Source organism: Xiphophorus couchianus, chromosome 20 (genome assembly GCF_001444195.1).
Source record: "Xiphophorus couchianus chromosome 20, X_couchianus-1.0, whole genome shotgun sequence".
Taxonomy (NCBI): Eukaryota; Metazoa; Chordata; class Actinopteri; order Cyprinodontiformes; family Poeciliidae; genus Xiphophorus; species Xiphophorus couchianus.
This window is the reverse complement of record NC_040247.1, coordinates 9,242,289-9,264,222: the sequence shown is the minus strand read 5'-3', so window position 1 is coordinate 9,264,222 and position 21,934 is coordinate 9,242,289. Positions and strand designations below refer to the sequence as shown.

Sequence of the window (21,934 nt, the reverse complement as noted above, 5' to 3'; positions counted from 1 at the left end):
ACTATTAAACAGATTCCACCATCATTAGAAGCTAACATCTCATCAGTCGCAGTATTTTCATAGTGCTTGCAAATCATTCCTATTGTCTATCAATTTATAACTTTCTTTTCTTTGCCAACTACCAAAATTCCTCCTGGAAATTGTCACTCTATACTTAAAGACTGACTCTATCATACAACCAGATAACTATTTCCTGTCTTACTTTAAAATAAAACTCTTGAACCTAAATACAAGATCCAGGTAAAAGCACTGACTTTATAGCTGTAGCTCATAATAATAGCTGGGATTAACACGGAAACTAGATAGCGCTTTGGGACGTTACTTTCATGACAAATATCATTGGTAATTACTATTTATTTTATTCTTTTTTTACTTTTTATGAAGTGATATTACTGGATAAATTAAACTTAGTATGCTTGGACAACAAAATAAAAAAATGGTCTTATGGCATAAAGCTGAGCACTAACTGCTTGAGTACATATTTTTTTAAATACAAGAGATTTATTTTAGAAACAATTTTTAAGCAGATTATGTTTTTTCAGTTGCCATGGCAATTGTATTACAGTTAGCATTGACGTGTTCCTAGAAAAGGGATAAAAAATTCAGTGTGCACACTGGCAATAAGTTTGCTTTGTCAGGAAAATTACTTTTTTCATACTTGTCAGTGTTTTTGCATGCACGCTTGCAGATCCTTCATTTAGGGATGTGTATCTAAGTAAATGTGACATCTGGGTAAATCAAGATTGATCTGACACCAGGAAAATGTCAGGGGAGCATTCCAAGCCAGGGAAATGTCACTGTGTCAAGGCAGAAGGGTCTCCTGCTGAACCATGCATGTGCATTTGAATGGAAAGGTGCATAACTCATGCCTCTATTCAGGACATGTGCACATATTCTACTGGTTATGCATATGCTATTTGGATGAGCAATGAATAAGTAAAAAAGTATTTTTCTTTTTGACTCCCTAAACTCTAATTTTTTTTTTTTGTAAACAAGTACATGAAACACAATAAAGTAACCACCGAAATACACTTTTTAATGTCAGTTTAATTCCTGTTTTAATTTGTTTTTGAGGTTAGAGTGCATGTAAATGACTAGATAAGAGTAGAGTAATCATAACGTGTAAACTATTCCATTTGTACATACCACCAAATACATTTGCATACAAAAACGAACATTCATATACATGCTATTTGTGATGAAACCAGCCAGCAGTATTGTGTAAACATATAAAGTGGTTAAGGCAAACAAAGCACCACACATACTTTAAATCCGCCTACCTCTCTTTTTTTCCACTCTACTGTCTTTTTTCATGGACACATTTGTCAAACTGTCACTTTCAATCTGTCACTTCGTCTCTTGCTCTTCATGCCCTCACATTGCGTTCTGTCTCCAGGCCTTGACAGACAATGATGACAAGGCATTTTTCCCATGTTGCGAAACTCTTTGAAGTCTTGCTGCCAGTCCGTAGAGGAAACCCCTAATCTCACCGTATAAAGTTTTCTGCTATATGATGCACTGCCAGCCATTTCTTTCTAGATATGTGTGAACATCATGTGTCATGCTTGGATAAAAATATTATGAAATCTAATGATACAAGGTTAAAAAAATTTTAGTGATAAAGCTCTGGTAAAGTGATTTGGTAGTTTTGTGGATTAGTTATTTTTGTTCAGTTGAAATTTATCATTAATTTCAACTGAAAAATAAACTTTATATTTTAAAAGTGGTTATAGAAAGGTCGCTTTCAATATATTCACTTGTCTTATTTTTAAGTTAGAGATCTATAAAACATAATGTTGTGTGAAAGTCAAAAGGACAAACCTCTGAACATAAATGATGATATAAAATTTGCTCTGCATGTGCCAGAGAAGTTCTCGGGTGACAAGGAACACTGATAAATGTTCTGGGAGACGGATTACTTTCTATCCTCTAAACGAATCTTTCCGTGACTCACCATGACTCTTTTTTTCAAAGCCTCATTTTTTATATTGTGTTGGATTTATCTAAGGTTCATGCAGAGTCCTCATATACACACACCTGTAAAGTTTAATTGCAAACAGTAGTGGTCGCTTTCAATTTCTATTCTGCTTTTTATTTAGCTAATGTATTCATGATCTTGTACCCTCCTCAGTTTTTGGCAGCCTTGATGAAGCCTTGAAATGCTTTTTTAAAAAATGGTATTGGCTTTGTCTTAGAAAAACAAACAAGCAAAAAAAAAATACTTTTTATGAAATCACTTTTTAGGTTGATAAAATTATGCAGGAAGTAAGAACTATTTTATGTATTTTATTTTTCCCTACATATATATGATTTGATACAATTTCAAAAGCCAATCTTCCAAATGGAAAAGGAAAAAGAACATGCCATTTAATTAAGGCAGGTATATGGTCGTTGTCAAATATCAGATTACTATTGTGAAATTGCTATGCTAAACTTATCCAAACTTATATTCAGTGAAATAATAAAGTTTATCTTGCAATCATGCACATTGAGGAGAAAGGCTAGGAAAATTTAAAAACAAAAATTCCCCCAAATGTCACTCTTAGACAGTCTAAATTCTCTAAAAGTGAATTTAGAGTTAGAGATGTGTAGGGATGTGTAGATATGTGTAGGGATCTTACACCTATCTACATGTCAACCAGCACCACACAATATCATGGAAATATTTAACTGATCTAGGTCTGGATTGGGATTTTTTTCTTATTACAATCACTGCTGCACATATGTAAGTACTGTGTGTCTATTTGCTAAGCACTATTAAGCTATCATCTATATTCAAAGGTTTTAAGTCTACAACAGAAAAGAAAATGACTCACTGGGATGAGCATGAGAGGTTCTTCTAACATACAGTGATTCATGTGTAATTCTCTGCTTTATCTTATCTGTCTGACCTCGACACACCCCTGACTAAATCGCATCCCACATCAAGACAACACAGCTGGCATCCGTACCCAGAAGTCAAGCTTTAACCGCCATGAACAGAATGTGTACTTCCTGCCCATTCTTGTTGTTGACAGCGGACCTCCCTCCCTCAGCTCAACGGGCACCCTGACCATCCATGTTTGTGGCTGCGACACAGGTGAGAGCCACTGCGGGGGTAGCACCATTACTAACATTAACATCACTGTCACCCTTGGCAGCAGCAGTGGTGCAATGAAAAGGTCAACGTGTCATTGTTTTGCTTAGCAAACATTTCTTCTGAGTCTATATTTATGGAAAGCAAAACAACACATCAATAAAATCTGCCAACAAACGGCCTCTTACACAGGTTTCAAATCTGTAAATATGGACATGGTGAAAGAAATGTTTTTGCTTTTTGAAAAGTTAGTGGCTGTCCATTTAATTGACTTAACACCAGTGTCAAATATGTTCCAGCAAATGCTTATTTTTTCTCTTTCTCTCTAAATGCAGAGGGAGCCATCCAGACCTGCAATGCAACAGCCTATGTAATGAGTGCAGCTCTTAGCCCTGGGGCTCTTATAGCACTACTGGTCTGCATGCTCATACTAATAGGTAAGCAGATAAATGTCCTCATGGATAATTACTAAATTTAAATTAGTCTGAGAGATATATAAATAAAGAGATCCTTATAAAAGTATTGTGTTTTGAATTCATTAGTTTTGCCTTTTTTGGGGTAACACCAGAGGTCAACTTCAGTTGACCCAACAGAAATTATAACTGAAGCCCAGGATGTTCTGGAGAAAAATCTGAGGTTTAAAGTCTTTTTCTCAAAAATCATGTGGCCAAGTGCATTTTAATGAGTTGATTATTTTTAAAAGGTATCCATATTTTACCAGTATATTAGCGCAGGCACTGGCAGAAATACTGAGATTCATGACATCAAAATACAATACACTTTTGATCTTACCATCATGTTCATGTCAGACATTTTGTATCTGCTTTTTATGACAAAGAGGCTTTTGTTTAACAGGGGAGTGCAAATTCTACCTGGTTTTATGATTGATATGAAGCCACTTTGATCCATGGAACACAGGCAGAAATAGAATGGATGAAAGTGAAGTGCAGGAAGGTTAGAGAGCAAAAACAGGCAAAGTGCTGCCTCAGCACTTGTGTCCCTCTGCATGGGAAGCTTTACATAGTCAAATCTCTCCAGACAAGTTTAGATTTTTTTTATATATAGACCAGTATGGTAATATACATGCTTACACTCTCAAATACCAAAGCTGGCTGATATTGAAATATTTAAAAAATTTATGAGTTGGCCTCTTAGTGGCCCCCACCTCTACTGTAAGTCTTTGCATTGCACTCTTTACTGACAGCAAGAAGCAACAATAATGTCAGAGTGTTCTGTCTCTGCTTTGTGACTCTACAAAGTTTATACAGTGCAGAGAGTGAATGATGGATGACGTGACATGATGTTGCTTTAACTATGACTTGCATTGTTCTCTTTTCATTTAAGAGCTTCTCTAATGAACGCTATTAAAAGTGTCTCCATTAATAAAACAGTGAACTTGAAAAGCAGAGCGTCACTTATTCATTACGGTTTTAAAGCCTCAACAAGTCTGTTATCTGCAAATCTGAAGCAACCTTATGGGCATAAAAACTCTCTCCAATGAGTCATGGTTTTAGTGTTGTGCAAAACATGGGCCCATCATCAGCATAAGGTGAAAACTAATACTTCACCCTAGGAAAGAGCAAGACTTTGTGAAAGAACAGATGATTTTTATGCTGTACTTGGTAACAAAACATGTACACTATGGGTGCATTAAGATGTACACAATCTCCAAAGATTTCATGTGCAAATGATTGCATGTTGAAAAGTGGTGCAGATTGCACAGAATGATGTATTATAACATGAATCTACCTCATATAATACTGTAAAGGAAGTTTCAGAGGTGAAGGAGGGGGGACGGGACATTTTTCTTTCGCATGGGACATTTCTTTTATATTTGTTTTATTTAATTTTTTTAACATGAATCACATGAATCTAACATGACATGATATAACATGAATCTACCTCATATAATACTGTAAAGGAAGTTTCAGAGGTGAAGGAGGGGGGACGGGACATTTTTCTTTCGCATGGGACATTTCTTTTATATTTGTTTTATTTTATTTTTTTAACATGAATCACATGAATCTAACATGACATGATATAACATGAATCTACCTCATATAATACTGTAAAGGAAGTTTCAGAGGTGAAGGAGGGGGGACGGGACATTTTTCTTTCGCATGGGACATTTCTTTTATATTTGTTTTATTTAATTTTTTTAACATGAATCACATGAATCTAACATGACATGATATAACATGAATCTACCTCATATAATACTGTAAAGGAAGTTTCAGAGGTGAAGGAGGGGGGACGGGACATTTTTCTTTCGCATGGGACATTTCTTTTATATTTGTTTTATTTTATTTTTTTAACATGAATCACATGAATCTAACATGACATGATATAACATGAATCTACCTCATATAATACTGTAAAGGAAGTTTCAGAGGTGAAGGAGGGGGGACGGGACATTTTTCTTTCGCATGGGACATTTCTTTTATATTTGTTTTATTTATTTTTTTTTATCGCCCCGCAAGGGGTCTTTTTGTGGGCTCTAGTGTCCCTTTTTCAAAGTAGGCTGACAGGAAAAGGGGAAGGAGAGGGGGGAAGGCATGAGGTAAACGTCGTCGGGTCCGGGAGTCGAACCTGCGACAGCCGCGTCGAGGCTACGTTGCCTCTGAATGTGGGTCGCGCTAACCCCTCCGCCACCACGGCACGCCCAGTATTTGTTTTATTTTCAGTATTTCTTTGGCTCTGTAATGGTTTTCCGGTCTCTGGTGGCATTTAATTTGTTAAATCTAATCGTGGTATTTGTTTTCTTTTGGCTTAACTGCATAAACAATGTCTGCAGTCCGGCTGTATTCATTTGTCCCACACAGACATCCTTTGTCTGCACAATTTGTGGAATATGCAGCAGACTACAGTATATACACACTATTCTGCAGAGTATCAAGACATAGTAGTGTGCTACCATAAAGTGATGGTACACTGGAATTATTTGGTAATAATTGACATTGCTGAAGGCTATTTTTAAACATTTTTTTAGGATTTATATTTTACATTCTTGAAATATTCTAAATATTTGACAAGCATTGTCTTTTGTCATTGCATCTATGCCTTCTGATTGGCAAATGATCATGGACATTTGTTTGTGGCAGTTTACACCTGGTTTTCAAATGTGCTAGATATAGATGCATAAACAGCATCGGGCAATCTGGTTCAAGTTTAATAAATCACACCACAGGTGGTAATATTTGCTAATCCTCAGAGTATTTTGCGATTTCAGATGGTCTGTTTTACACATTCATGAAGGCAAACATGCTAGATTATTATGCCTGCATCATTTTGCTAATGCAAATCCACATGCAAACCTTTAGAAAATCAGGCAATATGTGTTTTGTTTTTATACTGAAATGTATCCATATTCATTCCTGTTACAAGAGTTAATAAATTTTCTGTCAACTTCTAGCCACCATGATAGTAGAAAATAGAAATACCTAACATAATACTTTTTTTCTTATCAAAGCATTGAACAACTTGTTTAGCTGACTAACAGTAGCCTAATCTTATTATCTCAAAAATAGCCTCCAACACTTTTCTAGTTACTTAGTTACTGTACCTCGTGCGTCAAACTGCGAACTGCTTGAGCATGCAGCCCTCTTCAAAACCCTCTTAACAGCAATGCAATCTATTTATTTTATGGTCTATTATTGTTTTCACATTGTTTTTTTTCTTGCACACATGCATGCATGGTCTCTTGCTGTGCACACAATGACTAATTAACTGGCCAACACTCTCTTACTCTGGAGGCTGGACTACCTCTATTGCATCAATTGCAGGATGATGAGAAAAATGAAAACAAATTTCTGCCTAATTACCGTACAAACAAACAGTCCCTCCATCAGCTCTTATATAGGCCTGATGTGATGAATCCATTTCATTGCGTCGCAGCATCTGCTTGCATCCATTCCAATTACCTCCCATCTGCTTGTGATGAACTCCCGCGTGAGGGCAACCAGCGCAGCCCAAGGGGAAATTAACTGTCTTGTCAGGAACACTTATCACAACATCTGTACACATGGGTATCAGCTTTGTATGTATAGGAGACGGCTAAACACAGGTACATGAGCTTCCAGCAAGAGTAAATTCTGTACATGGTGTTTATTGACATTTTCAAAGGTGTGCTAATTGTCAAGGTAAATAGGCTTGCAGAGTTTCACCATCCAGGCATCTGCACACCTAAAAGTGAGTGACAGGTCTGACAGGTTTTTGTCTTTTTATTAGACTGTCCCATATCACCACAGATTCTTTAACTAAATTTATAAATCTGGTACAAGAAAAGAGCTCAGATTGGGGCATTTTTCTCTCTCACTCACTTCTCTCAATACGGTGGATTTCTGTCTTAGTACTTGTTTAGTATGCATGGAAGTATGCACCGCAAAATACAAAAAAAAAAGAAAACTGATTTTTTTTTAGACCTCACGGCAATTAATTTGCTCCATTCATTGAAGAGAAGAATAAGACAATGATAACAAATGCTGCTTCCCCAATGATCCCCAGCAAAACAATGTGAGTGGAGAACAACGTTATCAGTCATAGATTCCATATAAAATCCATTGTTGATCATAAAGAGCTTCTTACTCTGGCAAGAGATTTACAGTTGCAAAGGGATATATTTTAGTCTTACTTTCAGGACACATGCAATAAATTCAGACAGTTACAGATAATAGAAAAAGGACACAATGGAAATTATTTTAAAGCTTTTTTTTTGTATTATTTGCCCTTTGTTAAGAGGAGAATAGTTCAATCAGAGACCATTTTAAAAGAAACCATCTGCCCACAGGGTGCTTTCTATGCATACAAAATGTAGTTATCTGTGTTATGTGTGATTTACATGTACATACTTCATGAAGGACCAATAATAATACCTAGTGTGGCAATAAAAGAATGTAGTCATATTTTATAGCAAACAGATGGCTGTCGTGACAGGCAAACCAACAACCCCCACTATAACAGAAAATTCTCTTTTTTAAATTTCTGATAGCTTGTTGATTTTGGCACGCTGTTAACTGTTCTTAAAGATTCATGGGGTCTACTTTTAACTAAATCTAAATAACTCTCTGCTTGTGTTTTTTTAAGCAGCTTCCCTCTGTGCCAGTTTAATTTAGGAAAAGTTACACATTGCATTGGTGGTTTTGTGGTGTCACAGCCAATAGCTGACTCCTAGCTATAAAACAAGCTGACAGACTAAGATGTCTTATTTTCTAAATTATATTTTAGAACTAAAAAACACTCTTAAGTAACAATGAATATTTGTTTGGATCTATGTAAGCTGCCGAAGATTATTGTGATATGTCTGCACAAATTACAAATTCATAAACAATATCAAAAACTGATATGGATTGCAAGTTAATTTACTTTTATTTTTCCTACTTGAATTGAACTCCGACTTGTATCAAGTCTAAAATTCTGCAATAATTTTGCAGTAGCTCTCAATTTTCTTTCAGTTTGACAATTATTTGTGAAACCCCAACAAAACTGTGATCTATTTGTAAACAGTTCATGTAATTGACTTATTGCCTATAATAAATATTGTTTAAATTACAGTGAAATATGCAAAATAATGTTAAAGATATGTTACTCAAAATGACCATTGCATCATTTAAATAATTTACTTGACAGCATGTCAATGGTGCTAAGTGAAAGGGGTTTAGAGTTTTATTTTTACTACCAAGCTATCTAAAGTCAACTATCTATTAGCGATCATTGTTGTAAATTCAAATGGGGTTTCTCCTTTTTTTATTTACCCTTATCAAAATCAAATCAAATCAAATTTTATTTGTATAGCACATTTTAGCAGCAAGGCATTTCAAAGTGCTTTACATCATATCAAACACAGAAACACAATGCAACATAGAATCAACAATCAAAACTCGACATTAAGTCAGGTTCCATCAATAATGGGTATGTATAAATTTTTAGTGCCACTCAAATCATAAGATATTAATTGGATAGTTTTTATTTGAATGCATTTGTCACCATTTGTTCATCAGTGCTGTTTAAGAGCAATCTCCATTTAACATACTATGTCGATATGTTTCAATAAAGACAGTGTAGGACCCAGTTGAAGCTTATTGTGCTTAGTAATTTCTTTAAAAAAGGACTGAATGAAGCAATTGTAAATGCATTTACTCGATAACATAGCTCTTAGTCAACCTATTTAGAGCACAGCACTGTTTTTTTCTTGTTAAGCAGATTTTTGTCTCTTTTCCTTCTGTATCTTCCTGCTTAATGTTGGTTTTGAAGGAAGCATGACAGATTATTTATATTTGCAAGTGTGCTCCTGGAATGTTTGTCTGGTTTACATGGATTTGTGGGACATCGCTGAGCTAAAACCAGACTTGACTTCTAAAGTGGTGGTGCTTTTTCAACACCAGTAGATATGAGAGACACTTATAGGTTTGTATATTTTTAGTACTGTTTAATATTCTGAAAGTACTGGGCTGTAAAATATTACGGCATATTTCAAACTGTACAATGCAGAGGAGAATAAAAAAAACACAGCCTCCTGATATATCTGACTGTGCTAGTAACACTGATGTTGTCCACCCACAATACTATTTTATAGGGTAAGAGTGAGTTTTTTTCAACTTAAAACTAAAAATGAGATAAAAAAAAAAAAAAATATATATATATATATATATATATATATATATATTTCAACATTTTTTAATTTGTTTATTTTATTAATTTGTTTGTGTTTGCTTATCGTTGTTTTGTGGTCAGATAACATGTTGGGAGAAGACATTTAAGGTCAGAGAATCAGTCAGTGTTGTTTTGTTGAATGAAAATAAAGATAATCTGAATTTGAAGTCAATTAGCAGTAAGAAAAAGAAAAGGCAAAAAAAAAAAAAAACATAACTGTAGAGATCCATAGTGAAAACCATTGCAATCTAAGATAAACACAAATGCCCATGTAATGTTTCCTAAAAACCATCATGATGAGCCAAACATTTCTGAAATATTCTTTGGACTGACAAGACCAAATAGAATACCAGAAACTGATGAACATGTTGGTGGGATTGTGCTGGTCTAGTTTTCCTCCGTCTCTTCAGAACCTGCAGGATTTCCTGTGATTTATGGAACCATGAATTCTGTTCTCTGTCCAGACTTTGGTTTTGCACCTTACCTTTGCAGGATTAAAGATCCAAAGCAAAAATCCTCTATTGTGGCTGAATTAAAGTAGTTTTTCTTGATGTACCACATGACTCAGTGGTAGAACAGTTGCATCATACTCAGAGGCTACTGTCCTCAACACAACTGTCTCAATTCCTGGCCCTGGCCCATTTGCTGCATGTCTTCCTCTTCTCACTCTGCTCTTCTTGTTGTGTAATAAATGCCAGTATTGCCACAAATTTGCCTTATAAAATGCTGTTCTTCAAAATGGCTTGGGTCAAAATATCTCAGTTCATTGAAAAATATCACAAGAACTTGATAGAAGTTGTTGCCACCAAGCGATGTTCAATCAGTATATGGTGTTAGGGGAAATTTAATTATAAATTAATTATGTAATTATAAATTAAATGATCATCAAACCACATTTTGTATTTATCTTTGTCAGATATTAAGTTATGTTTGATATTTATCATAGTTTAACTGACAAAAAAAGCCAAGAAATAAGGAATTTGTGTGAGGACAAATACTTTTTCAAGGCACTGTAAGTGTAGATATCTAATCAAAAAATTTATTTTTTATGCATCAATCAAAAATAATCAGAAAATAAAGTTCTTTATCTTCAGCAACAGACATTAAGCCTTAGTTCTCTTTTGAAGCTTTTTTGTGTCCTAATCCATCTTTTTCTTTTGCTCGAACTTATGTCTCTGACATATTGCCTCTTTTGCTGAATGCTTACATTTCCAAGTTTAAAACCCAAGCATCTTGATTTTATTAGACTTGAATGAGTATTGATGTGGTATCGGGCACCATTAGGGCTTTTTGTAGCTGATTTTTGTAAGGCTATCAAAGATGTGAAAAATCAATGCTCATGTATTTGAAATGGAAAACTTGATCATACATTACGTTCAGGTAGGATAAATCAAAGTTATAGAAAGAATAGGTACAAAGTTTAAATAGTTTCAAAACTATCATCCAAGGAGAAAATTTGATAAACATATTTTGTCATATTTTTTGCATCACAAGTTGTCATCATTGGAGTTTACATTTTTGAGAAAATGATGAGAACTTATATTCTAATGTTTTAGCTTTTTAAACTAACACTGATTCATATTTTACAGAGCATATCACTGTCAATATCTTGTACATTAAGCTTTTAAAATGAGTTCAACGTAACCCTGCATCATTTTTTTATGTTTTTCTGCTATTGAAAGTATTTTGAAGATTTTATATCTGTAAATATATAATTTCAAAGCTTTAATAAAGCAGTATCTTCTTTTGCTTTCTACCATCTTCAGTTCTTGTCTTGCTGATCCTCACCCTTAAACGCCACAGGAAAGGCCAAAGGATGGCAGAGGACGAGGAGGACATGAGAGATAACGTCATCAAATACAATGACGAAGGCGGAGGGGAGCAGGACACTCAGGCATATGACATGAGCGCACTGAGAAACCTCTATGACTTCCCAGAGGCCAAAAGCTGTGACTCTGGACCGGACATCCGCTCATTGCCTCAGTGGATACAGGCAAACAGAGTGGGAGGTGGGGTGGACGGAGCTATGGCAGCAGCAACAGACTTCTCACTTTTCAAAGGCTACATACGAAAGAAGGTGGAGCAGGCTGATGCTGATTTGTCAGTGCCGCCATATGACTCATTCCAGACATACGCCTTTGAGGGCACCAGTTCACCTGCGCTTTCACTCAGTTCAATCCACACACTGTCCACCACATCTGAGCTGGATTTCTCCTACCTCAGCGACTGGGGGCCACGCTTTAGGCAACTGGCAGGCTACTACGCTCCAGGAAAGACTGAGGAGGAAGCATCCTAGCACAGTTTCTTATCTACAGAGAGACAGTTAAACACTCCTTTTCCCTCGTTTTATCTGTCTCCTCACCCTCTGGCACTCTACTAAAATCATCAGAGCTAACCTTCTGTGCTCATTTCAGTCAGAGTGCAACCTCTTCATCTCACTTTGGAAATTCTCCAATGTAGACTTTGAGCTCTGAGACGACATTGATTTTAAACTTTTGTTGTGATTTTTCTTGAAATATTTTTAGGCTAAAAAAATGGGGGCATAAAAAGTGCTATTTAGTAAATTTTTTTTGTTTGTTTGTAAAGGGATTATTTTCTGCACCCAACATGCAGCTCTTTAGTTAAAGCTTCTATATGACGCTGAGAGTGACGAGAATCATTATTACTTGGGTAAAACTTAGTAATATGGAAGTGCACTGTTTGAATGACATATTTAAAAAAAAGGAATATTCGTATATTTATTTATTTTTATTTATTTATTTATTCATACGATGGTAACTCTTAGTGTTGAATACAAATTATTGGAGAATGACTTCACTAAAGGAGAAGAAAGAGCAGCAGTGCCAGATCATTACACAAAACACAAGTACCGAAGTAATAAGTGGGCCATCTAAAAATTACACACTGGAAAAATGTTTTATTTTCTTTGATAAGTTTTGTACAATAACCCACTGAAGAGAAAGATAAAACAGAAAGAATGCAGTCTGGATGTTTCAGCCTGAAAAAAAGAAACAAACAAACATATTTTTTTGTGGTTTATTAAAAGATAAATTTTGAAGGTGAGAAAGTGAGGACAATTGTGTGTTAACAGTGTCTTTTTCCTACTTTCTCTGCAGCCATTTGTGGGGCAAAAAGGCACAAACTGCTGCAGGGTTTCACAAAAAAATAAAAAACAAATGACTGTTTTATGAAGCTGGTTGGTGGTCAACTTTGTGACAAAAACAGCCAGAAGTTATTTCATATTTTTTGTGTGAGTGTGTAAAATATGTTGATTCCATTTTATAATCAAAGTGTTTTATTTTATTTTATTAATTGTTGGGTTGTTTTCATTGGGCTTGGGGAGGTTGTGGTAACACATGATCAGATTGGATCACATCAACCTTTTATCCCAAGTTATTCCATGTTTACCTTAAATTGCAAATGTATGGAAAAATTATAAAAAAGAAAAAGACCAATAAATATTTAACTTTTTTGTAAACCAAAATGTGTGCAGTGGTGTATTGACTGTAAATTTCTCATTAAATGAGACGCCAGTGATAAAGTGAATAGAGCCCCCGTGTTAACAGTTGTTGTGTGTGAATTGCTTTCTGAAGACATTTCCTGAATTATGAATATTTGCAGAGCTTGTTTTTATTTACACCAGGGATAGATAGAAAGAGTAGTTTTAGGTTGAAACAAACGCACCATATGAGAGGATCCAGCCAAACAAAGAATTTCTACTCAGCACATCTCCCTCATGACTGTCTTCTGCCAAACCACTGTAATTGTCAAAGTCACTAGAGAATGCCAAAGCATACAAAGTTAATTTCATCTGATTTTAAAATGGCCTGTAAGACAGTAAATGGGATTCATGTTCACCTGATAATACTCTTCTTCAAGTAAACTGTTTTGTCGGGAAAAAAACAGCAGAACATTTATGCTTTAATTTTTTCTAAGATAAACATCTTCATTTAACATTGTTGCAGTTGAATTGTTATTCTTGTTTTATTATTCTAACTTAATAGCAATTCATAAAACAATATACTTTCTATGTTTTAAGGAAGTACATTTTAGCAACCATTTTACTACAGAGTATGTATTTGTACTACTGAATTGTTTCCCCATTTATGTGAAGTTATCATTAGAAACTTGATGTATGTATGATTTTATTTGGATTTATTGAGACAGAAAACACAAAAAATTGCATAGTTTGAAGTAAAATTAATACAATTCATATTTGTTTTAATCACACATTAACAGTCACTTTGGATTAATTGTGAGATTAGTTTAAATTCTGCCATTCATTATGAATTGGCTTTAGGCCTGGATTTTGTCTTTCTAACTCCTGAATATAAAATTTTGCTGTGAATATACCATTTCATTATAACTTTGAATATATGTTTAATAATATTCCTATGGAAAAGCTCCAGTAATATATTTTGCAACCTCTTAAGTTTTCTTTCAGAATGACCCCATTAATCCCTCCTGCAGTCCTAAGAGACGTGGTCCATTGAATCCTTCAAGCTGTTTACCCTGTGCGCAGTCCCAGTGGGTGGCACTGACCCCACGTGTGCTTTTTCAATGCCTTTTTTGTTTTGTGTGTGCGGTTTTGGGAAGTGACACTTTGACTGGACACCTCATCAAATTGTCAGTTTGAAGCACTTAGAAATCTAAATTCTTCTATTTACATTATAAAGGACTAAATAGATGCAGATATCATGTTGTCCGATCATGACATCTGTTGTGCTCCTTCTGATCATCACTGTAAGGCTGCAGGAGGGTTAAAGCTCCATCCGTCTCCCACCCCATCAACTGTTACAATCTTCCTTGTTCTAGCTGAAGAAAAGTAAGCCTACAAGATGATGGTGCCAGTAGTATGTTTTACAATTTAGGGTGGAAAATTACTTATTTGTCACAAAATTGCCTTTTGCATGTTGAACATCCAATTTTGTCACATCTGACAAAAGTTTTTATATTTGTGCCATATTTTTATATCTATTTCAGGTATGTAAGGTTGATATGAACAATGTTGAAGTTATTTTAACAATATTAACTTGCTTTAAAGTTCTCAGCAATTTTACATCTGACATATTTGCTGGCTTCTTAAATATTAATCTTTCTGTTTGTTCAGTGATATGAGGACTTCACAGAACAGTTGAATTTATACAAAATTTAAAACAGACACATGTAGCCTCATTTTACAAATTAGAAGACTTCCGAAGGCATTTGCAATGGATTTTATTTAGGGGCATCAGACTAGCAAAGTTTAATTGGAAATACAATTATTCATAATTGTATTTCTTTTCACATAATCATCCTTTCTTTTCACAACCATACATTACATTTAATCTGTTATAAGATCCTAATAAAATACTTAGATTAATTTGATGAAATGTGAAAGATTAAAAAAAAACATAGTGTCTTTTGCAAGCTATGTGACTGATTTGGTGAGTTGTGACAAATCTAACCTGCAAATAAATGATTCATTGGGCTAGATGTAAGTGTACTTTTTACTGTATTTGATTTTGAGTTTTGGAGAAAAAAAAACATTCACATTTCTAAGTAAAGAACAGCTGAAAAACATTTCAGTGAATTGTTTTGACTTGGAACTCAAAAACTAAAAATTATAGGTGGAACACTGCATTAAATTTATAATTTGAAAGCAATTTAGACTGACTTTACACTTTGGATCACCCCTTGCATTTCTTCAACAATATTGCCATTTTGTTGTACTGCATACGTGCCCTAATGATATGTGTGTCTTTTGGAAGAAAGGGTTTGGCATGCATTTATTCACTGTTGTCCCTATCCCTTCAGCGTTTTCTGACTGACAAAAGCTACAGGCTTGTGGCCATAGACTTTGTAGATCATCATGAGCTTCAAAGTCAGAAGGACTGGATATAAATACAAGAAACATAAGAGAGCCATCTTGCTGAGTGAACCTCATGTCATGTGTCTAATTCTATAAAATATCAGTTTTTTTCAAAAGAAGCAGAAAGTTCCCAGCTGTGCTCATATTCTTCAGTTGTAAAAGAGCATCACCTCTATCACTGTCAAGGAACATGTCATTCCTTAGTGATGACCTACACATGTGAACATGAAGTGTGTTGCCATCAGTCAGAACATCCTCCCCCAAATTCCAAGGGCAATAAGAAGATGGCCATTAGTTATGCAGATAGAGCTTTGGTGATTGACAGTTCTCGAGGGGATAGTGGAGAGCACATTAAATCTTCGCTTCTCTTCTCTTTGTACTTGACTTGGTAATGACAATTGATTAAACATTGGTGGTGGGAGGGGGACGTAAATGTGAACTCCAGGAAATATCAATCATATGTTGCCTAATAGCTGCATAACATTTAGTTTCAAGGCATAATAAAAAAAAAGCTGACTTTTAGCAGGTCAAAAAAAACCTGTTTTGATTAAGAGAGGCCGCTTAAACAAACTTTGCCTACATCAAAAAACAAATACTGTTCACTGAAAAGCCCAAATGTTAAAATAAGATGACTGTTATACTGCAAGGGCCATTGAGTCTTTATAAAAACTGCACTCTGACAGAGATTTTTAGTGTGTCCTTTAATCATAAAATTACTTGTTTTTAACGCACTGACAAGTATTTTACTTAAAGCTGGGTGAAAGTATTTTACTTCTTTGTTGTTATTTTACTAATTTAGCAATTGTTTGCTAAAATGTTCACTTTGTTTTAGGAAAATAAAATAAAAACATGAAGAAAAAACATAAGTTTGTGTTAAGTTACATTTACAACAAAAAGTTTAAAATGAAGACAGGTCCGTAAGATCAAACACAATGAAGAAAGAATAAAGGCATCAAATTATTACATGCATCTAAATTGTAAATCACTTCCCCAGTGCAAGGAGACAGGGGGGCTGAGGCCTGAGGCAGCTACATGACAGACATGGCCCTGGTTTGCATTACAAATGCATGGGAAATTGATGAGATTGTGTTTTAAATTTTACACTTCTAACCTTCCATGATCTTTTACGTACCTATTATGTTATGTTATTATGTTATTAAACCTGCTAATTCTTTGACTGAGAAGTACTAAATAAGCAAGCTGACTGATGATTAACCTCCTTAGGAAAGCCTTTAAAACACAAAAGAGAGGACTTCTGTTCCACATACCTACCAGTCCCTCCTAACCCCCCTCCAAAAATCAAAGAAAAATAAGCATAGGCTCTGTAGTAAATCTGCTATTGGCTTTGAGCAGAAAACTTCTGCTAGCATTCAAAGAAGCCCTGTTTGCATGAGCACAAATTATGAATTAGTGCTCAGGAAAACAGAAAGTAATTTAGCACTTCTGCAGTAAAGCATCACTGGCACTAACACATGCAGGCATCTAAGAAATTAATATAGTGTTATTGATTTTGGGTTTGCTGTTTCTTTTGTGCATCTTGTGTAGATTGTTTTAGCTCCATAGTTGTTAAAAGCAAAAGGATCAGTTAATCCTTCTGTTTCTTGAAGGTTTAGCCTGCCAGGAAAAGACACACTGGAGGATGAGAGGTTTTGCACTAACACAGTGAAGGATAAATAGTTTTCTTTACAGTCAGGGAACAACCCAGGTGTCCTTTGTAGGTGGCAAAATCTAAATTAAAGTTTGCAATTCATTAATTATTTATTGATTCACACACAGCATATACTGACCAAGTATTAACCCATGCCCCCGCAACCCTGGTAAAGATATGTTTAATCTTATTAGTAAGTTGGTGTCATGGAGATTTTTCAACTTCCATGTAGTTTTCTGTAATATTTAGTGCTGTAATTCTACTGATTTTACAATCCCGCTCACTATCAAAGAAGCCCTGTCCCCATCCAGCCTTGTTTGACACAGTTCTTGTAGTTTCCTTACTTTTGAACATCAATACATGTCTTATATAAAAGAAAATAGATTTTACAATTGATTTTTCTTCTACTTTAATAAATGCATTCAAATTAATGCCTGGCTGGGATGCCACATGGTTCAGTAGTAAAGCAGGCACACAATAGATGGAAAGCTGTAGTTTTCAACACAGCTGTTCAAGGTTTGATTCTTGACCTCTTGCCATTTACGACAGGCCTTCCACCTAAGACTCAACCTTTCTTCTCAAGCTCTAAAAGAATGGATTCCACTACAATCTAAATCTGGTTGATTTCTTCCAAATTGCTAAGTCTGAGACAATGCTGCTGCAATAAAAGATTAATTTAGTTTAAAGACTTTTTTTTTTTTTTACAAATACACCAAGGGTACTGATAATTGTGAAAACTGAAGTATGTTATCCAACACAGATTTCTCCTTTATAATCTGAGCATGGTTAAAAACAACTTAAAGATTTCAACCATGCAACATCACTTGATGCTGCCACATGTGTACTGCTTTTCCTACTAGGAATCAGTTGTTTTATGCCAGCCTCTTTATACTATTGTTTGTTTTTGTGGTTTGATGTTTCTCACTTTTAGTCCCTATAGACATCACAACTCCCCCACATAAAAATTTGCTATCACAGTAACTACTTGAACTTAAGTGCTTGTCAAAACGAGACTTATCTCTCTTTGTTCTAAGTTTTCCATGTCCTTGTCCTTCTGGAAAGTTTGATACTTTGTGCAGCAATGTTTTTTGTCATTCTGACAGGTTTTTCTATCTGTTTTAAGGTGTTTGTGTGACAAAGTGTAAAAAGTTTCATAAGGATCGGGGTGAAATACAGATCTTTAAATATTCCCATTTAAGAAGCTGTGGTAAAGGTAGTTTGGTTTCTTGGTGTTATGTGGTAACTAGTGTTGTTGCGCAACACCCCCCCCCCTCCTTTCTGTCTCTACTCTCTCACTCTCGTACTTCCTCTTCTGAGAGGGGAGATGTGCTACCAGCTCTCCGTCTAACGGGTCCGTTGAGTTTCCTAAATCTGCTGGGATTTACCCTGTCCAGAACTGAAGTAAACTCTGTTTAAGCTGGTTTCGAGAAACGATTCGCCTGGTTATCTGACGGCCTACATCCAGGTGTCCCACCCTTCTTCCCCCTGTGAATTAGCCAGACTGAGCAGCCTACAGCCAACTAGTTTCACAGAGCACACCTGTTAACGGTCGCTCGTTCTCTATTTTACAACTTGCATTTGTTATTGAACCAGGTAGGTTTTAGTGACTCGGGCGAGTCCCAAGGATGAGGTTTTAAATATGGGCTACCAGCAACCTAAAAACATTTTCCACTTTTTCCTCTCCAGAATCAAACATCACAGCTATTTTACAACCATCAAAGAACTTTAATGTGACTCATTAACTGAATGTCCACAACATCTTTAGATTTTCTTTATGCTAAATATTTTATTAGTAAGGCAGTTTTGCAAGGGTCAGTACAGCTTAATTCAGTAGCAGAAATAATCAAATAAGTAAAATCAATCATCTAGTCTATCTTTCCCTACTGCTGACACTGAGAACTAAAAAAGGGAACCTTTGAGAGAGACGGACGGAGTTTGGCGTTTCGAACCCCAGACCTGGCTTGATGATGAAGAAGGTGTGGCAGCAGGAGGAAGATGTTGATCGGCGAAGGCCAGGATCTCCGCAGGTCTGATGAGCTTCCTCTCCGCATGGATGCTGAGGTCACACAGGACTTGGTGCTGGCAGGAAAAAAGGCACCAGTTCTTCTTCCTTGTCTTTGTCTTCATCTTTGTCTTTGGGGTCAGAACCCAGCCGATGAGAGAAGTGCGATTCGAAGCCACAGATTGTGGGCCAGACGGGTTGGTCTCCATGTGCAGGACAGTCTCCGGCTCCGTGGCCCCGGCTCTTCTTCAGCTGCAGAGTTCTTTGTCCATCTCGATCTTGGCTCGAAGCTGCCCGGAGGATCCAACGAACGGTTCCTCTTTTGCACTCACCTTATATAGGGTTCATCCACCCCCTTGGTGCGCCTGCTGTCTGCTTAGACAGATGATCTCATATCCATCACTGTCTTACAGACATTTCCTGATGTCTGTGCCAATGTCTCAGGGTTGCTCAACCTCCTGTGTCCCTTGCCTGCACAACCTTTTACCTACCATCTACCTCCAACATATCAGTGATGTTTAATTGCAGTTTTATAACCTTTTACACCATTTCAAGTTCAATGTCAAAATCACATTTATATCACATTTATTTTCTTTAGCTTCTCTGATTTAGCATTCATTTATAATTTTATAACTATAACTTATTAATTATATTTATTATAATCTTAATGTGAGTTATTACAGATGTTTTTCTGAAAAGAAACCAAGAATAATCCATGATTCTAATTATATAATACCAAAGTTACAGTTACTTGTTTTTCTTGTAAGTGTTCTCACAAATGTAAGTGTAAGTATTATTACAATTAAACCAATATTAATATAAGTATTTTACTTTGAATCTTATCCAATTACTAATAATGTTTAGATTTCATTCTTTAAAACTTTCATGCTTTAAACTAAGAAGTAGTCTCAGCTATTTTTATAAATCTGCAGGCTAGAAACTTCCTCTTTTTCCAGGAAACCTGCTTTTCCTGTTTAATGACTCTCTCTGACTGACTATGATTTCTTATGATTAGATAGAAAAAAGTAGAATTAAAGCAAAGTTTGCATGAGACAAAAACAACACACACAACTAGATTTATTTTATTGACACTTAAGTCTACTGTTGGGCCTTGATGTCACTTGAGTGATTCATTTTAAAGATAACTTTATTTATTATTACTGTTAAACTAACTTTATTGACACTTAAGTCTACTGTTGGGCCTTGATGTCACTTGAGTGATTCATTTTAAAGATAACTTTATTTATTATTACTGTTAAACTAAAATCTCCAGCATGGGGAAGTGGGATGAGCTCGGATTTTCTTGACACCCCCTCCACGAGGTCAGACCTTTCACATGCTGGGAGTCCATCACCCTCCTGCAGTTCGCCGTCCTCATCCCCTAGAAAGAGAAGAAGTTCGTCTGGGATGTGAAGATGCAGATTCTTCATCCTCAGTTTTCACAGAGGGCTCAGTGTAGTCATCAAAACTCCACTTCTCTTGACACCCCCTCTTTGGAGTTTTGATTTCCCCCATGAGGTGATGAATGTCGAAGAAAACTTGGATCGCTCTGATTCTTCTACAGGAACCTTCGCTGGATGAACTGTCGGTTCTTCAGGATGTGGAATGGTTCTTTAGGGAAGATGGGCTGAGACAGAAGGCCTCAAAAAAAAAACTTTTCTGGCTGTTCAGCAGAGCAAAGCAAAAAGCATAAGCATCATGACGCTTTATCCGTAATCATGATCCTTTTCCATTTTAATCCATCAGGTTGTGACAGGAGTTCTTCTTTAGCATAATCCAATTTCTTCACGGCCCTCCCAGTCCAAAGCCTTGAAGTTGTTCTTTGAACGGCAACCTTCCTGTAATAGTGGCCAGTCTAATATAGGATGGCATGGTGCTTGATTCTCTGGCCATCTTCTTGTAATGTTCTGGTTCGCTGTAGCTAAGAACTGGCTTGAGCACTGCTTCCTCATGGACCCCTTTCTTCATCAGTAGTACTGTGTTGAAGTTCAGTACTTACTTTACAAAATCTCGGGCGTTGAATCTCAGCTTGATCACCGTAGATGCAGGCCGATCTTGAGCTTTAATCCAAACTCTCTGCCCTGTTTTCAGTGACACTTCAAGCTGCAACTTCCCTTTTCCTTCTCTAAGCAAAAAGGAGAAGTGTCTTCGCCTCCCTGCTTTCTGTGACGTGAACGGAGTTCCTCTGCAGGGGAAGACCTGCTCTTCTAGCAGTTGTCACTGTGTCCATCAGCACCAAGAGGTACTTCTCACCTCTCTTTCCTGTTATCCCATTGGCTCTGCTACATCCATGCAGACTGAACCCCATGGGACTGTGCTCTTGATGAACAAACCTTCCATCCGCTGCCCTGGGTGCCCTGCGTATCGACCACATACCTCAAAGTCACACAGCTGCATCGGATGGGCTGAAGGGACATCCAGCAGTCCTGCTTGCTCAGTTCTTCACGGGGGTGTAGCACGCCTGCATATTCGAGGGCCTTATGCACGCACCGTACTACCTGCTCCCCGTGCTACTCTAGGACCACCTGTCCTTAGGTGTTCTGTCCCACTTCTCGGTACCGACAAAGACGATCTTCCTTTGTTGGACATAACAGTCCACTTCATCATTCCCACGCCAATGAGCTCCCTCATGCGTGTGTGCTCTTTGATGCTCAACTTCTATCTCCAACTGCATTTTTAGCTCAGCAATCTTTTTCCACAAATCTTTGT

At 36.3% G+C, this 21,934-nt stretch overlaps 1 protein-coding gene across 2 annotated transcripts in view; it reads left to right on the top strand.

Annotated features, from left to right (window-relative positions):
- The window catches only part of cdh22 (cadherin 22), a 164,817-nt gene extending 151,609 nt beyond the window's left edge, over positions 1 to 13,208 (top strand). For both annotated transcript variants that reach the window (XM_028003980.1, XM_028003981.1), the window contains exons 12-14: positions 2,930 to 3,079; positions 3,412 to 3,513; positions 11,491 to 13,208. In XM_028003980.1, coding sequence (XP_027859781.1) covers positions 2,930 to 3,079; positions 3,412 to 3,513; positions 11,491 to 12,020 — 782 coding nt within the window. In that variant the 3' untranslated portion in view covers positions 12,021 to 13,208. The remainder of the gene's footprint in view (positions 1 to 2,929; positions 3,080 to 3,411; positions 3,514 to 11,490) is intronic.
- The last annotated feature ends 8,726 nt before the right edge of the window (positions 13,209 to 21,934 follow it).